We start from the raw sequence: 19,422 nt of genomic DNA on the forward strand, positions 1-19,422 counted from the left end.
GAATTGAGCGCAAATTGACGTATAGTAATGTTGATTTCTTTTTACTTTATTTTGCGTGATATGGGTTAGATGGAAATGTTTTGCATGACTTTGCATGCATCATTGATATCATTTGCTTGTTTTCTCAATGAGAAAGAGGGAGAAAATTTGGAACTCAAAATAAAAAAAAAGAATGTTAGAAAATAGTTATTGAAAAGAATTCAGTCATATGATACGTGTACATCTTGTATATCCTAGGAGTGATCATCTAAACCATTGTTTTACTTCAGCTGCTGGAGAGTTCCCCCTTCCCCTTCTATTTTTCTTGTCTAGATATGACCTAAAATTTCCCAGAAGTTTCATTTCAAGCTAATGTTCTTGATTTTATTTTCTAATTAAATAGTAGTTCCCTTTTCTGTCCTTGAGTTGGTTTCATTTAATTGATAAGACAGGATTTTTTTCCCCATGTAATTAAATTTGGGCTAATTTAAATTTCTTTGACACAAAATTATTAGGCAATTTCAGTACATTTTTTACTTTGCTATTTTTGGGTAACAAAGTGTCTTCTGCCTATTTAACTATAACCTAACTCTTTAGCTGTATATTATTATTCATGCAAAACCAATCATATGCCATATTTTTTATTACTAAAATGTTAAAATTTTAAAATACATTCCTTTTGAAAGTTAAGGAAAAAAAGATAAACATTTAAGAAATTCTCCTTCTCTCTTTTACTTCCAGATGTTCCATGGAAGAGAGCCAGAAGAAAAAGGAACTAGCTCTCAAAACCCAGATGAGAACAGTGAAAACCAGTTAAATGATGTGCAAGATTTTATTTTTTTAAATTGCCATGGATTGCATTTATATGCACTGGAAGATTCCCAATGCTATAGCTCACTTAAAATATGTATTTTGTCCAAGAATTTTATTATAGATATGTCTCCACTTAAGAATTGTACACAATTAATTAAATTGGATCTTCATTCAAATCAGGTAATGGTGAATTCAGACCTATGTTTGGAAACATATTATCTCAACAGAATTTTATGTAAATACTTTTAATGTTTCAAGATTCCTTATATTAACTTTTATTTTAAAATGTAAGGCAATATAGATTTTGCTATTTTAATTTTATATTCATTATTTAACTACTTACATTTAAATTAATTTTGAATCTTTAATTCTATACTTAAAATAGGTTGAAAAGTTTGAAAGCCTCTTCCTTTCAATCCCCTCCTGTTCTCTCTGTTTTTTTCTTTTTTCTCTCACTTGCCCTATGCTCCCCTCACCTGTCCTGTCCTGTTGTTTGATAGGAATAAGGACTGGACCCATGATTTTATTGACATGTGGAATTTCCAGATGAGAAAACTCATTCCACCAGTTTAGCTTGAACCTTTTTTCTACAATTTATATTCCTAGAAACTGCCCAGAAAACCGAGACCATACACACAATGTGTGTGAGAAGCAGGTCCTCTTGTCTTGGAGTTTACCTCCAACTCTTGCTGTATCAGGCTTTCCTATATAACACAAAGTCCTTAATCTTGGGGTGGGCACCATGGAAAGAACACTTGCTTGGGAATTTAAGGGTCTCCTATTTTTACTCCTCCTAGGATCCTGGCCATCAAAATGGGTGAGTCCTTTGGCCCCCTTCTCTCATTTTTCCCATCCCTTACATTATTCAGCCTGTGATGGTCTGGGATGGGGGCAGAGGGTGCTTACTTCCACTGGCTTAACGTTCTGAGTTGCAGCTCAACCTCCCAGAGTTCTTCTCCATATTAGCTGAGTCACAAGTACTCCTCTGACTTTATTGCTCTGAGATTATATGGTACATCCCAATATGTTGTGTTTTCAAGATACAGTACCATTTCTTAAATTGCCTTCTGACTTATTTTTTACATTGTTCTCAAAAGCCTGCCATTGCTATCTTTCTTTCTCTATGTAACCGAAATATAATGTAAAAAACAAGTGACTGCTAGCATGTGTCCATTTGAGATAATTATTAGCCTTTCTCTAATTAATTTGAGCTTTGAAATAATCTTCAATTTTCCAAGAATCTCTTTTTCCAAAAGGACAGCAAAATGGCCTCCGTGTTGCATTTACTTTCCTAAAACATTCCATTAGAGAAGCAGGCATTTTAGCATAAAATACAGTCTTTCAGGAACAATTGAAAATCAGTTTAAAAACAAAAATAAAACATAAAAAAATTAATTTTGCCTTGAAAAAAATGAGGATTTCACATCCTGATCTGGAGTACTAATTGCTCCCAAAGTCAATTGGATCAATCTAGATGCGAGCTCTGTGTTTCTAGGGCTGCCTAGACATTCCAGTACCAGGTCCCTAACTGATTGCTCTCAGGATTGATTGTAAAGTCTTGGAAGGTTGGGACTGCTCCCTTCCTAACACTGTGCTTGGCACAGAGTACTTGCTTTATAAAATACTTCTTGAGTATTTGTAGTCACATAAAATACTAGTTGGAAAGGTGATTTCTAAGGAATAAATGAAGCATGGTTTTACTATAAATTTAGATACTGCATCTATTTCCAGATCTCAACTTTTATTTGTGCATATGTAGGTTTTTATGAAACTTCTTTGTATAAAAAGGTAAGATAGGTATTGTTTTTTCCTATTTTTCTCCCTTTTGTAACTAATGTTCTGTTAACTAATGTTCTATTCAAAAGTCTACTTTCATAGATAAAAATGATCAAATTCTGTATATTTTCAATGATTATAATATACACAAATTCTTTCTCAAAATTTTTAAAATTTTTTTTTCTGTTTTAAGTGGTTTCATGTAAGTTTCAGGTGCTTTCCACCCTCAAAAATAAAATAATCCAGTTTATCTAAGCTCTTATTGACCATAGTTTTATTGTACTATGTACATAGGCTAATCAAGTATAAGTATTTTATAAGCCAAGTCATTGCTGCTCTTGTACATTTTATAGGAAATATGTCATTAAATTAATTTCAAATTTTGTATTTCATTGTTATTTCAGATAAGAATTGTACCAGATGGGACATTTTGGAGTGCAATGAAGCAATTAAAACTTCTATATCTCCATGATAATTCATTTGTAAAACTAAAGAATGTGTGTTCGTTATCGGCCTGCCCGAACCTGATTGCCCTCACTCTGTACGACTGCCCAGTGAGCCTAAAAAAAGGTTATAGACATGTGATAGTTAATAGTATATGGTCACTCAAAATCCTGGACAATTTTGTGGTTTCTGATGAAGAAATAATAGAGAATTGGGAACTTCCTGAAAGATTCAAAACACTTAGCAAACACCTTTTCTGTGATATCACTCCAGTACTGGTAAAGGTGAGCATCTTGTTTTGGCAACCATAGTTGATTATTTTGAATATATACCTAAAGAAATTAGCAGCGACTTCAGTTTTGAACGATGTACTGAAATTATGGAAACTCCAAAGCTATTTTAATCAATTATATAAGGAAACATAAATTATTGAGAATGTTATTAATAGTTTTATAGAAACTATGAAAGTTGTTAAAAGTTTCTGGCTCAAAGAAATCTAATTGGACATAAAAAGAATAGCTTTGAATCAATGAGAATGGAGGATGAAGGAAAAGATAGCACTAATTACATTTAATTCCATTTTACAATATTTTATTAGACCCTTAGTAGGTGTAAGGCATATTGCTGCCTCTTCTTAATTAGCTTTTATTAGTATTTATTATTATTAACTTTGTAAAAATTCATAATGAAATATTTCCACATATAACAGCATAAATAAGAGTTGCTTTTGAAGTCTGTCAGCTATAGTTCATTCTTTTAGAAAAAATTAAAGTTCACCTGTCTTTGCTTTTCTTTTATCTTTTTTGATATCACAAGTATAAATATATTTCTTTAGTCTTAACCTGGTAATAAATAAGCAGAGTCCAGCTGTTATCATGGGAGTTTGTTTTACTAGACTATGGGGTGATATAGTGAGGAATTTCTTTTCAATTCTCTTCCTTTTTCTCCTGCTCCTCCTCCTCCTCTTCCTCCTCTTCCTCCTCCTCCTCCTTCTTTTCCTCCTCTTCCTCCTCCTCCTCCTCCCCATGTTTCTCTCTAAACATATCTTTCCTTATGTCTGTCTACAAATCTGGAGTTTAGGTGTAGATAGAATACAGGAAGACCTTCCCTGCATCCCACAGTCCACCTCCTTAGGCCCTTGGGCCCTCAGGGGCTCCCTGGTTGGATGGAGGGGTCCCCAGCTCGCCAGTTGGTGCACTCCTCCCACCCTGCTGAGCTTCTCCCTCACCCCAGCCCTTTTCCACTTCTTCCATTGGCCCTCAAGTGCCTGAGATTAGGGCCTGTCCCAGCATGGGAGACCCTGAGAGTTCTGGGATGCACCATGAGCTACACACTGTCTCCCCCATTAGAGCCTGAGCCCCTTGAGTTACAGGCTCCCTTTTTCCTCTTTGTGTTCTCAGAACATGACTCAGAGTAAGTACTTTATGAATGCTCCATGATAAACTGTACCTTTCATCATTCACATTCACAAACCAGAATTTGTGCAGTTATTCTCCAATTGATGGATGCTCTTTTGGGTTACTTCAACAAAAAAAGCAGCCATGAACACTTTTTACATAAAGATATTTTCTCACTGTCTTTGCTCTCTTTGTAGTAGAAGACTTACAAGTGGTTTTACTATTTCCAAGGATAGACAAGCATTGGTGACTTTTCACCTTTAGATCCAAACTGTTTTTGAGGTTTGTTAAATCAAGTCCTAGCTCTACCAAGATGAGTCAATATGTTATGTTTATTCTCATATCCATCAAGATTGGCCATTTTTCTTTTTTATTGTCTTTTCCAGATTTCTGGGTGCTCATTGTTTTAATGTGCAATTAATTTATTTGTGATTTGGAACATTTTTTATGTGATTGAAAACTTGATATTCTTTTCATAACTGCCTATCTTCTTTGTCCATTTATCTATTTATATTTGTTTAAAAAATAATAAATATCCTCAAAGATGACAAGTCTATATAGAAAAGTATACTTTAAAGCTTTTAAAAAACAGTTCATAGGTTCTTGTCAATTTTTAACATCACTGATTTTATTTGTGAGTTAAAAATAATGTAATCAAAATTAGCTATTTTGTGTTTTGTGAACCTTTCTATACCTTATTTTGTCAAGAACTCTTTTTAGAGTTATAAAAGATATATCATTCCAAATCTCTTCTAATTTGTTTAAACCTGGCTGTTGTGTCCTGCTTTCTAGAGTCCCCAAGTTGGGGTGATAAAACGTACCATGCTTTCTAGAGCCCCCATGCTGAGGTGATTAAAACATATACTGTCTTAGTGGAGGAGTGATGAGGCGAGACTCTGAGGATGGTGGAAGTATGGAGTCCATTTATCCAAGTTCTTTCTCCTTTATATACCCTCCTACCCTTATGTAACCAAAACAACACTGGGCATGTGTATATACTGCTATTATAAACAACCTGCTGTTGTATATAGATTGATACCTGGTATCGCTCTTCTACCAGGTATCACTCTGCTTCAATCACAGCACAGGTTGTTACCACCTCGGGACTTCTTAGGAAAGTTGAGAAGCCCTTAGGGGAGCCAGGGAGCTGAACCAGACATTGTTAGCAGGTTCCCTCTGGGCTGAAGGGTATTATTATACCTCACCCAGAGTTACCTCACCCAGAGTTTCCTCACTGTTTGTGGCCCTCTGTAACTGACTTTTTATATTTAGATCATGTATGTTTTTGGAACTTGTTATGGTATATGCTGTGAGATGTTAGTCAAAACCTAGTTTCTGCCAGAATTTTACAATTTAACCAGCAATTTAAAATAAAATTCTGTAATTCATATAGCAGACATATTTATCTATAGAATTGAACTTTAAAGCCTTTAAAAAACAGTTTCTAGGTCCTTATCAAATTTTAACATCATTGATTTTATTTGTGATTAAAAAATTAATCAGACTTGGGTATTTTGTGTTTGGGAATCTCGCTATATCTTATTTTGTCAAGAACTCTTTCCAGAGTTATAAAAGATATCTCATTCCAAATCTCTTCTAATTTGTTTAATACCTGACTTTTTATATTTAGATCCTGTTATATTTAGATGCTTTTGGATATTATTATGGTTTATGGTGTGAATGTTAGTCGAAACCTCATTTCTGCCAGAATTTTCCAATTTAATCAGAAACTAAAAAAAATTTTCTACTCAAATAAATGTTTCTCTCTTTTATTATTTTTGTGAAGTGTTCCAATCATGCTAATTTTCTCCTGAATTTTATGTACTTATTCTGTTCAGTTAGGATTCTGGCTTTTAATGTTTCAATTATGCTTGATGATTATTTCTTTGTAATATAACTTAAGATAGAAATGTCCACCTCACTGCACCAGGCTACCACAAAATTCCTGAGTGTGGCCAAACTATATTAAAATACAGTTTGAAAATATCTACAGGATTAAAAAATAATACAAAAAAGATAATATTAATTCTTATTTATGGCATCACCCTTTCTGTGTACCTTTCTGTGTATCCATTTTGACTTTATCTTTTTATAGCCTGTGAGATATTTTTCTATACCTAGTTTCTGCCTTATTATTTTCTAGTTTTCCCAGCATTTTTGTCAAATAATAATTTGTCCTAAAAGCTTGAGTTTTTGTGTTTATTTCTACGAGTTTATTCTAGAATTTATATTCTAGATTTTTATGATCATTTGCTATTGTATATTAGATACCTAATCTATTCCACTGATCCACCATTCTGTTTCTTAGTACCAGATTGTTTTAATAATTATCACTTTATAATATAGTTGGAGGTCTAATATGGCTAGCTATCTTTCTTCACTCTTTTTGCATTGATTCTCCTGACATTTTTGATGATCTGTTCTTCCAGATGAATTTTGTTATTTTTTTCTAACTGCATTAAAGAATTGTTGCTAGTTTAATTAATATAGTGCTAAATAAATACATTAATTTAGGTATAATTGTCATCTTTATTATATTGGTTCAGCCTACCCATGAGAAATTGATATTTAATTAATCCTGATCATTACTGATTAGAGAACTGCAAACCATAACAACTTTAATGTACTTCCTTGCACCCTATCTTATTGACTAATATTTAAAAAAAGAGAAAAAAGTAATTATTATATTCCTTTGTATATTGTTTTCTTGGCTTTGTTTACTTGATTCTCCAATTCATAGAGCTCTTTCCATCTTCTCTGTATACATTATTTCTTACATCACAGTAATATTACATTACGTTCATGTAACACAATTTGTTTACTCATTTCCCCCATATGGTCATTGTCTCTGCATCCAATTCCTAGCTATCCCAAAAAGTGCTGCTACAAATATTTTGGAAAATACGGGGTGTTTTTCCCCCATAGGGTATAAGCACAGTAATCCAGTCTTTAGTTCATAAGATAAACTTGAGCCACTTAATTTTGCATATCTTGAAATTGCTTTTTTGCAAAATAGTTGTGCCTTTTCATACTAACATCAACAATGGATTAGAATGCTTATCTTTCTGTGAACCCTTCAAAATTGACTGTTGCTATTTTTTTGTAAATTTAGCAAATTTAGAGGGTGTGAAATAAAAACTCCAGTTGATTTGATTGGCATTTTCCATATGTGACTATGTCCCATTCATAGATAACTAAATCCTGCCTAAAAAATTCATGAGGCACTTGAGAATCACACACACACACACATACACACACACCCTTCATAGATTTAATTAAGAATTGCTCTTTTAAAGAAAGAACTATTTATTATTATTATTTTTGAAAATTTCACTAGCATTTAAATATTTCATTTTTTTAGTTATATGTAAATTCATTTGTGTAGGAATTTGAGTTTCAAATTTTTTCTTCCTCCCTCAAATCCCTCCTCACCAAGACAGCAAGAAATTTGACATAAGTTGTACATGTAGAATCATTTTAAACATTTCCATATTAGTCATGTTATGAAAAAAAATCGGAACAAAAGGAAAAAACCATGAGAAAAAAAGGTGAAAATAGTATGCTTTTTTTTTTTTATTATAGTAACTTTTTATTGACAGAATCCATGCCAGGGTAATTTTTTTACAACATTTTCCCTTGAACTCACTTTTGTTCCGATTTTTCCCTCCCACCCTCCACCCCTTCCCCTAGATGGCAAGCAGTCCTATATATATTGAATATGTCCTAGTATATCCTAGATACAATGTATATGTGCAGATCCAAACAGCTTTCTTGTTGCACAGGGAGAATTGGATTCAGAAGGTAAAAATAACTCGGGAAGAAAAACAAAAATGCAAACAGTTTACATTTATTTCCCAATGTTCTTTCTTTGGGTGTAGCTGCTTCTGTCCATCATTGATCAATTGAAACTGAATTAGGTCTCTTTGTCAAAGAAATCCACTTCCATCAGATTACATCTTCATAAGGTATCGTTGTTGACATATATAATGATCTCTTAGTTCTGCTCATTTCACTTAGCATCAGTTTATGTAAGTCTCTCCAAGCCTCTCTCTGTATTCATCCTGCTGGTCATTTCTTACAGGACAATAATATTCCATAACATTCATATAGAGTGGTAATAATTTCAATTTCATCATCTGAAAATTGTTTGTTCATATCCTTTGACCATTTATCAATTGGAGAATGGCTTGGTTTCTTATAAATTAGAGTCAGCTCTCTATATATTTTGGAAATGAGGCCTTTATCAGAACCTTTAACTGTGAAGATGTTTTCCCAGTTTGTTGCTTCCCTTCTGATCTTGTTTACATTAGTTTTGTTTGTACAGAAGCTTTTTAATTTGATGTAATCAAAATTTTCTATTTTGTGATCGATAATGGTCTCTAGTTCGCCTTTAGTCACAAATTTCTTCCTCCACAAGTCTGAGAGATAAACTATCCTATGTTCCTCCAATTTGCTTATAATCTCGCTCTTTATGTCTAAATCATGGACCCATTTTGATCTTATCTTGGTATATGGTGTTAAGTGTGGGTCCATGCCTAATTTCTGCTATACTAATTTCCAGTTATCCCAGCAGTTTTTGTCAAATAATGAATTCTTATCCCAAAAGTTAGGATCTTTGGGTTTGTCAAACACTAAATTGCTATAGTTGACTATTCTGTCCTGTGAACCTAACCTGTTCCAATTATCAACTAATCTATTTCTTAGCCAATACCAAATGGTTTTGGTGACTGCTGCTTTATAATATAGTTTTAGATCAGGTACAGCTAGGCCACCTTCATTTGATTTTTTTTTTTCATTAATTCTTTTGAGATTCTTGACCTTTTATTATTCCATATGAATTTTGTTGTTATTTTTTCTAGATCATTAAAATATTTTCTTGGAAGTCTGATTGGTATAGATTAAATGAAAATAGTATGCTTTGATCTTCATTCTGGAACATATTTCTCTCTCTGGGTGTGGATGACATTTTCTATTTCAAGTTTAATGGAATTGTCTGGGATCATTGTATTGCTGCGAAGAGCTAACTCTATCATAGGTGATCCTCACATAATCTTGCTGTTACTGTATACAATATTCTCCTACTTCTGCTCACTTCACTCAGCATCAGTTCATGTAAGTCTTTCTAGGCTTTTCTGAAATTATCCAGCTTATCATTTCCTATAAAACAATAATATCCCATTACATTCATGTACCATAATATATTGAGCCATTCCCCAATTGATGGGCATCCACTCAGTTTCCAATTCTTTGCTGCCATAAAAAGAGCTGCTGCTTTTTTGCACCTTGAGGGTCCTTCCTTCTTTTGCACATCTTTTATGATCTCTTTGTCAAAAAGATCCAGGGGTGAGATTGGATCAAAGGCTGTGCACAGTGTAATAGCCCTTTGGGTATAGTTCCAAATTACTCTCCACAATGGTTGGATCCTTTCACAACTCCACCAATAAACATTAATATTCCAGTTTCCCCACATAATTTCCAAAAACATTTATTATCTTTTCGTGTTATCTTTGCCAAGTATGAAGTGATACCTCAGAGTAATTTTAATTTGCATTTCTCTAATAAATTGTGATTTAGAGAATTTTTCCAAATGAATATAGAATGGCTTTAATTTCTTCATCTGAAAATTATCTGTTCATAGACTTTGACCATTTATCAATTTGGGAATGACTTGTAGTCTTATAAATTTGACTCACTCTTGTTAAGGACCATGCCTAGGTGGAGGGGCAGGTCAATTCTCCGAGAGCCTCCACAGCTGTGGATCATAAACCTTGAAGGAGTTGCAAAGCTGCCTTAGCAGAAGTTCCTTGTGGATTGGGAATGAAATAAATTGGAGGCAGAGGGAAGAGGAGAGAGGTCAGCCAATGCAATGGTCTCTTGGTGGGGAGGTCAGAGAAAAGCAACTGCCTCTGTCTCCTTGTATCACTATTATCCTCTCACATGAAGAGATCCATTCTATAGGTCTGAGTTAGACCTCCAGCAGCCACTGACAGGTGGCTCCCATATCACAACACACTCTATTTTATATATTTTAGAAATGAGGATTTTTAGATTTTTTTTTTTTTTTTTTAGAAATACTGGCTTTAAAAATTGTTTCCCAGCTTTTTGCTTCCCTTCTAATCTTGGCTGCATTGGTTTTGTTTGTGTAAAACCTTTTTAAATTAATGTAATCAAAATTATCCATTCTGCATTTTATAATTTGTCCTATTTCTTGTTTAGTCATCAATTCCTCCCTTTTCCAAAGATCTGATAGGTAAACTATCCCTTGGTTGACTAATTTGCTCATTGTATCACCCTTTATGTTTAAACTATGGACCTATTTTGACCTTATCTTGGTATAGGGTGGTAGATGTTGGTCTATGCCTAGTTTCTGTCATATGGTTTTTCAGTTTTCTTAGCAATTTTTGTCAAGTAGTGAGTTCTTATCCCAGAGGCTGGGTTCTTTGGGTTTATCAAGCACTCCATACTCACTGATTATTGTATCTTATGAGTCGAATCTATTCCACTGATCAAGTACTCTATTTCTTAGCCAGTACCAAATGGTTTTGATGACTGCTGTTTTATAATACAGTTTTAGATCTGGTAAGCCATGTTCCTCTGCATTTCTTTTATTAGTTCCCTTCATATTCTTGATCTTTTGTTCTTCCAGATGAATTTTATTATTTTTTTCTAGCTCTACAAAATAATTTCTTGGAAGTTTGATTGGTATGACACTGAATAAGTAGATTATTTGAGATTATAATTGTCATTTTTATTATATTAGCTCAGCCAACCCATGAGCGATTGATATTTCCCAATTGTTCAGACCTGAATTTATTTGTGTGGAAAGTGTTTCGCAATTGTATTCAGATATTTCCTGGGTTTGTCTTGGCCTATAGGTTCCTAAATATTTTATATTGTCTACAGTTATTTTAAATGGAATTTCTCTTTTTATTTCTTGCTGCTGGTCTTTCTTGATAATATATAGAAATGCCGATGATTAATGTGGGTATCTTTTATATTCTGCAATTTTGCTGAAATTGTTAATTATTTAAAGTAGTTTTGCAGTTCATTCTCTAGGATTTTTAAAAATATATTATCTACAATGAATAATAGTTTTCTTTCCTCTTTGCCTACTCCAGTTCCTGCAATTTTTTTCATTTATTAATTGCTAAAGTTAGCATTTCTAAAACGGTATTGAATAATAGTAGTGATAATGAACATCTTTGTTTTACCCATGATCTTATCAAGAATGCTTCTAACTTATCCCCATTACATATAATGCTTGCTAATGGTTTTAGATAGATGCTACTTATCCTTTTAAGGAAAACTCTATGTATTCCTATGCTACCTAGAGTTTTTATTAGAAATGGATGTTGTACTTTGTCAACTGCTTTTTTTTTTTTGCATCTGCTAAGATAATATGATTTCTATTAGTTTTATTATTGATAAGCTCAATTATGCTGAAAGTTTTCCTGATATTGATCAGCACTGAATTCCTGGTATAAATCCTAGTTGGTCACAGTGTATTGTCCTGGTGATAAATTTCTGTAATCTCTTTGCTAATATTTATTTAAGATTTTTGCATCAATATTGATTAGGGAAATTAGTCTATAATTTTCTTTCTCTGTTTTGGCTCTTCCTGGTTTAGGTATCAGCAACCATATCTGTGTCTTAAAAGGAATTTGGTAGGACTTCAAGAAGGAACAATTTAAACAGCTGCAAGTATATTCAGTGTTCTCTCTCTCCACATACATATATGTATAGGACAAATAACTATATATGTATACATATACATGTTACATATGTATGCATGCATACACACATGCATGTATTTATAGATATGTATACATATGCATCTCGGAGACTCATTAATATTGTCTATGCAGAAGCTTTTCAGTTTCATGTGATTAGTTATCTATTTTATCTGTTGTAATTACCATTATATCTTGTTTGGTTAAGAATATAGTTCCTAGTCCTATCTTTGAGAGGTTCACAATCTTTTATCAATTTTTTTTTATCATTTCTTGTGTGATCTTTAATATTAAAATAGTGTATTAAAATAAAATACTATATCCATGTAGAATATATTGTGGAGTGGGGTTTAAGGTATTGGTCTAAACCTAATATTTGCCAGACTGCAGGTTGTTTTTTTATTATTAAATAGGGAGTTTTTCCCTAAGTAATTTATGCTCATCCTAACTTTATCAAACACTGAATTCCGGGGCTTTATTGACTCTCCCTTGTCTAATTGAATCCATTGATTTCTATCTCTATTCTTTAATCTGTACCAGATGGTTTTGATGACTGCTACTTTATAATATAGCTTGAAATGTGAAAATGGTATTTTTCTGTAAGCCTTACTTATTTTCATAATTTCCCTTGTTATTCTAGATCTTTTTTTTCTAAGTTAACTTCATTATTATTTATCAAGTTTTGTAAAGTATCCCTTTGAGAATTTCATTAATATAACATTAAAATAAATTAATTTTGGTAGGAGTGTCATTTTATTTTTATTGGCATAACCCAGAAATGAGCACTGAATATTCCTCCAGCTATTTAGATTGTTCTTTATTTCTTTAAAGGAATAATTTGTAACTGAATATATACAAGTCTTTTGTGTGCTTTTGGAGGTTGATCACAGGTAGTTTATGCATTTTGTCATTATTTCGAATGGAATTTTCCTTTTTATTATTACTTCTTGTGTTTTGTTATTATTTAATAGGAATGATGTTGATTTTTGAAGATTTATTTCGTAATCTGTAACTTTCTTGAAGCTATCTTCTCAATTAACATTTTTATTTGTTTTATAGGATTTTCCAAGTAAACCACCATATTTCCAGAAAACAAAGACAGTTTTATCTTCTAAATATTTTGTCTACTTTTATACCTTTCATTCTTTTCTGTTATTCTTTGCCATCCCTAGTATTGCCTGAACCATATTAAAAATAATGAGGAGTGTGGGAATCCTTGCTTCATTCTAGTATTTATTAAAAATGATTCTACTACCCCATTTCATAATGACTCTTTTTAAAATTTTAGATAGATGCTTTTCATGATATTAAAAAAGATCCTTCTATGCCTATCTTTTTAGGTGAGTTTGTTTAACATAAAAAAGTGTTGTACTTTGTTAGTGACTTTTTTGCATTTATGGAAGTAATCATGTAGTTTTGGATGATTTATTTTTAAATATGATTATGTTGATTGTTTTTTTAATACTGAATTGTCCTTGTATCCTTGATATAAACCCCAGTTAATCATAATTAGTGATTTCTGGATAAATCACTTAACTACTGATAAGAATTTTTATTTAAAAATTTTGAGTCAGTGTTCACTAATTATATTTTTCTTGATTTTGTTATTGATATGGTCTATTATGCTGATAATTTTCCTCATATTAAGCCATGCAGTCTTGGTGTAAATTATACTTAATAATAAAATTCACTTTTGAATCCATCTGATTTTTCTGTTAGGGAGATTATTTATGGATTGTTCAATTTTTTTCTAAGAGAATTGTTTTAAATATTCTATTTCCTGTTCCATTTTTTTTTTTTGTAAATTACCATTTCATTTATATTGTGATACTTATTAGTCTATAATTGGGCAGATGACTAATAATAGTCACTTTAATTCCATCTTCATCGGTTGTAAATTAACTCCTAATTTTTGATATTGGTAATTTGATTTTCTGCTTTCTTTCATTACATCAAATTAACCAGTGGTTTATCTAATTCCGCCCCCGCCCCCATGAAATCCTTTTCTATTTTTATTCATTTGATGGTTTTCTCAACTTTTAATCTCTCCTTTGACTTTCAGGATTTCCAATTTAGTGTTTCATTTGGAGAATTTAATTTTCTTTTTTCTAGATTTTTTAGTTGTATACCTTCTCTCCATGTTAATGTGTTTTATGAAAGTGTTTAGAGATGATGAAAAGTGATGAAATAGGTTTTTCATGATGAAAATGTTGAGATAAAAATTCTCTTTAAATATTTTCTTTGACTACATCTTATATATTTTTGTACATTGCTTAATTTTTTTCTACTTTAAAGATTGTTTTTATAATTTGTTCTTTGATTCATTCATTCTTGGAAATAAATTTAATTTCAATTAATTTTAATCTATGTTTCCACATCCCTTTTCTGAATGTAATTTTAATGCATTATGATTTGAAAAGTATGCATTTTGATTTTGCATTTCTGCACTATGTTGTGAAATTTTTATGCCTTAATTATATGGTCAATTTTTGTGAAGGTACCGTGTACAGTTGAGGAAAAGTATAATCCTTTCTGTTCCCATTCAGTTTTCTCCAGAGGTCTCTCATTTCTCACTTTTTAAAATTTCTATTTATTTAACTTTTTTCTTGTTTATTTTTGATTAGATTTTTCTAGTTCTAAAAGGGAAAGTTGGAATCCTCAATAGTTTTAGTATCTACTTTCTCTTAAAACATTTAATTTTGATGCTATGCCATTGGTGCATATGTGTTTAGAATTGGTACCTCATTGTACTTTTTTAGCATGATATGTTTTCTCTGTTTAACTTTTTAAACTTTTAATTAATTTATTAATTAATACCTATTAAACCTATTTTTTGCTATTGTTTTGCTACCTGCTGTTTTTTAAACTTAGCTGCCATGTAATACTCTGCTCCAGTATTTATTTTTAATATGTGGCCTCATTTTTAATACATGTAAGTTCTTCTACTTCGAGTGTTTCTTCTAAATAATGTTACTGGTTTCTAGTTTTTTAATTCTTTCTGCTATCCACTTCCATTTTATGGTTAGTTCAATCCATTCACATTCACATTTATATTTTATTTTTTTAATTTATGAAATAAAACAGATATTTCTATATAATATAAAAATATTGTTCACGAAACCACAAATCTATTATGCACAAACTATTCCTTTCAAAAATACAGTGAAATTATCATGTAATATTTTTTCTTTTTTAAAAATTCCCTTCCCCCAACCCTTATCTTAAAGAGGGCTTACATTAGGCAAGGACATACATACATGTATGTAAAATTTAATGTGTTTCTAGAGTATGCATAGAATAATTTTACATATGCATTTGTAAAATTATTTTATATATACCTCTATTTCTCACTTTCCCTGAATATACATTTATGATTACTGTACATTTCCTTCCAACCTGTTTGTATATGTCCCTCCTCTTTCCCTTTTCAAAAATCTATTTTGCTCCTGACTATTGCCTTCTTTAATCTGCGCTCTATCCATTAGTCTCTCTCCACATTTCTTATTTCCTTCCCACACTATCTCCTTGTTGGTAAGAAAGATTTTTTTATCCAAAAGGAGTGTGTATATTATTTCCTCTTTAAACCAATTTTGATGTGAGTAAAGTTCAAGATTTCCCTGTAACCCTCCCATTTCCTCCTCTATTTAACAAATCTTCCTTCTCTCCCTTCCCATCTCTGTTGTTCCTCTCCCTTATCTCTTCTCTCAGTTCATCCCTCTTTTTGACAACTTAATTTTTTATATCATCCCATCATAGTCTTCTCATACCCTCAAATAGAGGGTACTCTACTTGAACTTCTTATAACTAATAAATGATAAAATTCAAAGGGGTTACAATTATTATCTTATTATATAGGAATAGAAGCATTTTAGCATTATTGATTCCCTCATGACTTCTCTTTCATGTTGATCTTTCAATGATTGCTTTAAATCTAATATTTGACAATAAAATTTTCATGTCAGTTGTGGATCTTTTATCAAGAGATTGAAAGTCTTTTATTTCATTGGACATACATTTTTTCCCCTCTCAATAGCTAGACTCAATATTGCTAAAGTTATTCTTATTGTAAACATAACTCCTTTGCCTTCCTAAATATCACATACCAAATTTTCTGTTTATTTAGTGTAAGACTGGCTGAATGTTGTGTGGACTGACGGTGTTTTTACAATATTTGAATTGTTCCTTTCTGATTACTTGAAATGTTTTCTCCTTGACTTGGAAACTTTAGAAGTTGGCTTTTATTTTCTGGAAATTTTCATTTTGGAAAATCTTTCAGGAGATGAATGGTAGGTTCTTTCAATTTTATTTTACCCTCTGTTTCCAAAATATCTCAACAGTTTTGTTTGATAATTCCTTGAAATATGATATCTAGCATTTTAAAAAAATATGAATTTTAAGTAGCCCAATAATTCTTAAATCATCTCTTTGGGAGCTGTTTTTCAGTTCATTTGTTTTTCCCATAAGACATTTCAAATTTTATTCTACTTTAAAAAATTATTTTCATTCTATTATTTCTTAGTTTTTCTGGACTCATTTTCTCCTTCTTGCCCAATTCTAATTTTTAAGAAATTATTTTTTTCAGTGAATTTTTGTACTTTTAAAATTTGGCCAATTTTTCTTCTTAAGGAAACTTATTTTTCAGTGGATGTTTTACCTCCTTTAGCAAGTTGTTGATTCTCTTTTCATAATCTTCTTGCATCATTCTCATTTATTTTTCCAATTTTTCTTTTCCCTCTGATTTGATTTTTACAATCCTCTTTTGAGCTCTTGCCGGAATTGTTATTGGGTTTCTATTTAATTCACATTCTTTGATGCATTACTTATAGTAGCTTTGACCTCATTGTTGTCTTCTGGGTTTGTGTGTTGATTTTTTTCCCATCACCTTAGCAACATTTTACCATCAGGTTCTTTGCTGTTGTTTCTTTTGTTTGCTCATTTTCCCTGCTGATTTGTCAGCTTTTAACTTTATTTTATGTTTAATTTGAGTTCTACTCCTAGACTAAAGAAGGGATTTTCCTTAGGTTTAGAATTTTCTTGCTATTGTCTTCAGAACTAGTTTTGGAGTCTGTAAGTTTTTTGTTCTTCCAAGGATATAATCCAAGAATGGTCACTGGTCTCCTGTATGCTGATCTTCACTGCAGAAGGAACTGGATTTCTAGGAGTCACTTTGCTAGCTTTCCTTCTGGCTCCTTCTCCTGTAGCCCCAGTGGCTATTTCTTGCATTTGGTCCAGAACTAAGGGTGAGGTACCCACACTCTCCTCTCAGAGTCCCGGGCCTCTGCCCCCCAGCCCTGGAACTTGGTGTTGTGGAGAGTTCAGCCAGAAGGCAGTTACCATGCAGCCTCAGACACTGACTGGCCAATTGACCCTGGGCAGTCATTGAGCTCTGTCTGCCTCAGTTTCCTCATCTGTGTAACAGCTGGAGAAGGAAATGCCATATCCCTCCAGAATTTCTGCCAAGAAAATCCCAGACGGGGTCACAAATAATCAGACAGGACTGTAATGGCTGAAGGACAATGGCACAAAGTCCTGCCCAGTCAGTGGCACCCCCGCCCTGCTGCTCCCCCAGACTCATGAGCTGAGGGCCACCTTCCATAGGAGACTCTCCCTCCTCCTCTGCCACAGGTCCCCAGATGTTGTCCCTTCTTCCTTCATGAGATCTCTCATACCCACCTCTTTTCCTGCTCCCATACCTGGACTCCCTCACCTCAAGCCTGCACTGGAGCTTTCCCCCTTGGGATCTGTCCTGCCCTTCCCCAAATACGCATGGACGTGAGAGTCCCCTGGAGCCCTCTTAGGGTCACTCCACTTTTCTCATTTTTTTTTCTTTTTACACTTCGCTCCCCTAAATTCAAGGAAGAATCCAGCTACTTTGACTTATTTGTAATTTTTCACCCCAAACATTCCAATCTTGTGTCTCCCTGGCTCTTCTGCGTGTACTCCTCCCTGCCTTTCAGCCCTCTCTCTTTTCCTCCAACTTCTAGCTTCCCTGTCAAAGCAACTCCAATCTCTGCTTCTGCAGGACAACCTGCCAAATTCTCCCAGCTGCCAGGGCCTTCGTCTGTTAGCATATCTACTCTGCATATAGCTTATATGTACATAGTTACTTACATCTTGTAAGAACAGTGGCCCCTTGAGGGCACGGAGATCAGTCTTGCCTTGCTTTGTTTTTCCAGTTTTTAATATGGCACATAGAAAACAGTAAATGTTGGTTAATTGATGAATTAAATAAAAGTATTAACTTTTTAAACTAATGAACCATATTTCATTTTATTTCAGTAACTTACTCTGTATAAAACCAAATTTTTTTTTAGCAATTTTGATCTATTTGTTAATCAGTGCATTTTAATATGACATTGTTTATTACCCAATATATGTCAGATTTTTAGTGTTTTGTCTTGAGATCATTGTTTAAGAGTCATTGATCAAATTTTTCATTAGCCAAAGTAGTCACATGAGGGTCAAGAAGAAAATAAAAGAAAATGGTTGCTTTTATTTCATCATACTCCACTATTTATAACTAGAGTGGGAAGGGCTTCTGTAGAGGATTAATAATAATGGATAACAATTCTTGAGAGAATTAGGGATTTTGTTTTGCTAAGAAACTGTGCCATATTCCAATGAAAGAGGAATCCCAGGATGTAGATGAACAGTAAACACATTATAAATTGCTTTCTGAACTGTCATATGCCAGGTTGGTATGGGCATATTAATTTCTAGATTAATTTCATACACTTCATAATTTCTCTGCAGTTCTCCATAGGATATTAGGCCACTTAGGAACTTGATGTGAATAACTAAGATCGTCATAGCCAAACTAAAACATCTGGTCACCTTATGGTAGGCTACCAGGTTAGGGTAAACATGTCTGAGTGATGTAAATACAACTGAGCTCCTGGAGTATGTTTTTTGAAGACAGAATTAATCTAATTTAATTTCATTGATTTTTCTGTTTTCTAATTGAAATTAAATAAAATTTCTCTATGCTATTTTTCCTCCAGAGAGAGACCCATGCTCAATACATTTACTGCTATGACCTGAGTATGAAATTTAAAAATGCCTTTTAAGAACTTGATAAATGAAACATGTTTTGAGCCTTTTTTTCCCCCCTTTATACAGGGGTCAAACTATGAGAAAGAGCTGTTCCAGATGAATTACGTTATTTCAAAAATAAATAGAGTTGTTGCCCACAATTCACCAGTTGTGATACTCCAGAGATGGATTCGTGGACATTTGACTAGAAGACTGTGGTATGTTTTACTTTTTAAGCATATGTTTAGATA

At 32.7% G+C, this 19,422-nt stretch overlaps 1 protein-coding gene across 2 annotated transcripts in view; it reads left to right on the forward strand.

Moving 5' to 3' along the window:
- The window catches only part of LRRIQ3 (leucine rich repeats and IQ motif containing 3), a 199,190-nt gene that overhangs the window by 14,144 nt on the left and 165,624 nt on the right, over positions 1 to 19,422 (forward strand). For both annotated transcript variants that reach the window (XR_004234226.1, XM_031968875.1), the window contains exons 2-4: positions 721 to 972; positions 2,973 to 3,296; positions 19,259 to 19,389. Coding sequence is in view for 1 of the 2 variants with exons in the window: in XM_031968875.1 (XP_031824735.1) it covers positions 721 to 972; positions 2,973 to 3,296; positions 19,259 to 19,389 (707 nt within the window). In the remaining variant the exon portion in view is untranslated. The remainder of the gene's footprint in view (positions 1 to 720; positions 973 to 2,972; positions 3,297 to 19,258; positions 19,390 to 19,422) is intronic.

This window comes from Sarcophilus harrisii, chromosome 4 (genome assembly GCF_902635505.1).
Source record: "Sarcophilus harrisii chromosome 4, mSarHar1.11, whole genome shotgun sequence".
Classification (NCBI taxonomy): domain Eukaryota; kingdom Metazoa; phylum Chordata; class Mammalia; order Dasyuromorphia; family Dasyuridae; genus Sarcophilus; species Sarcophilus harrisii.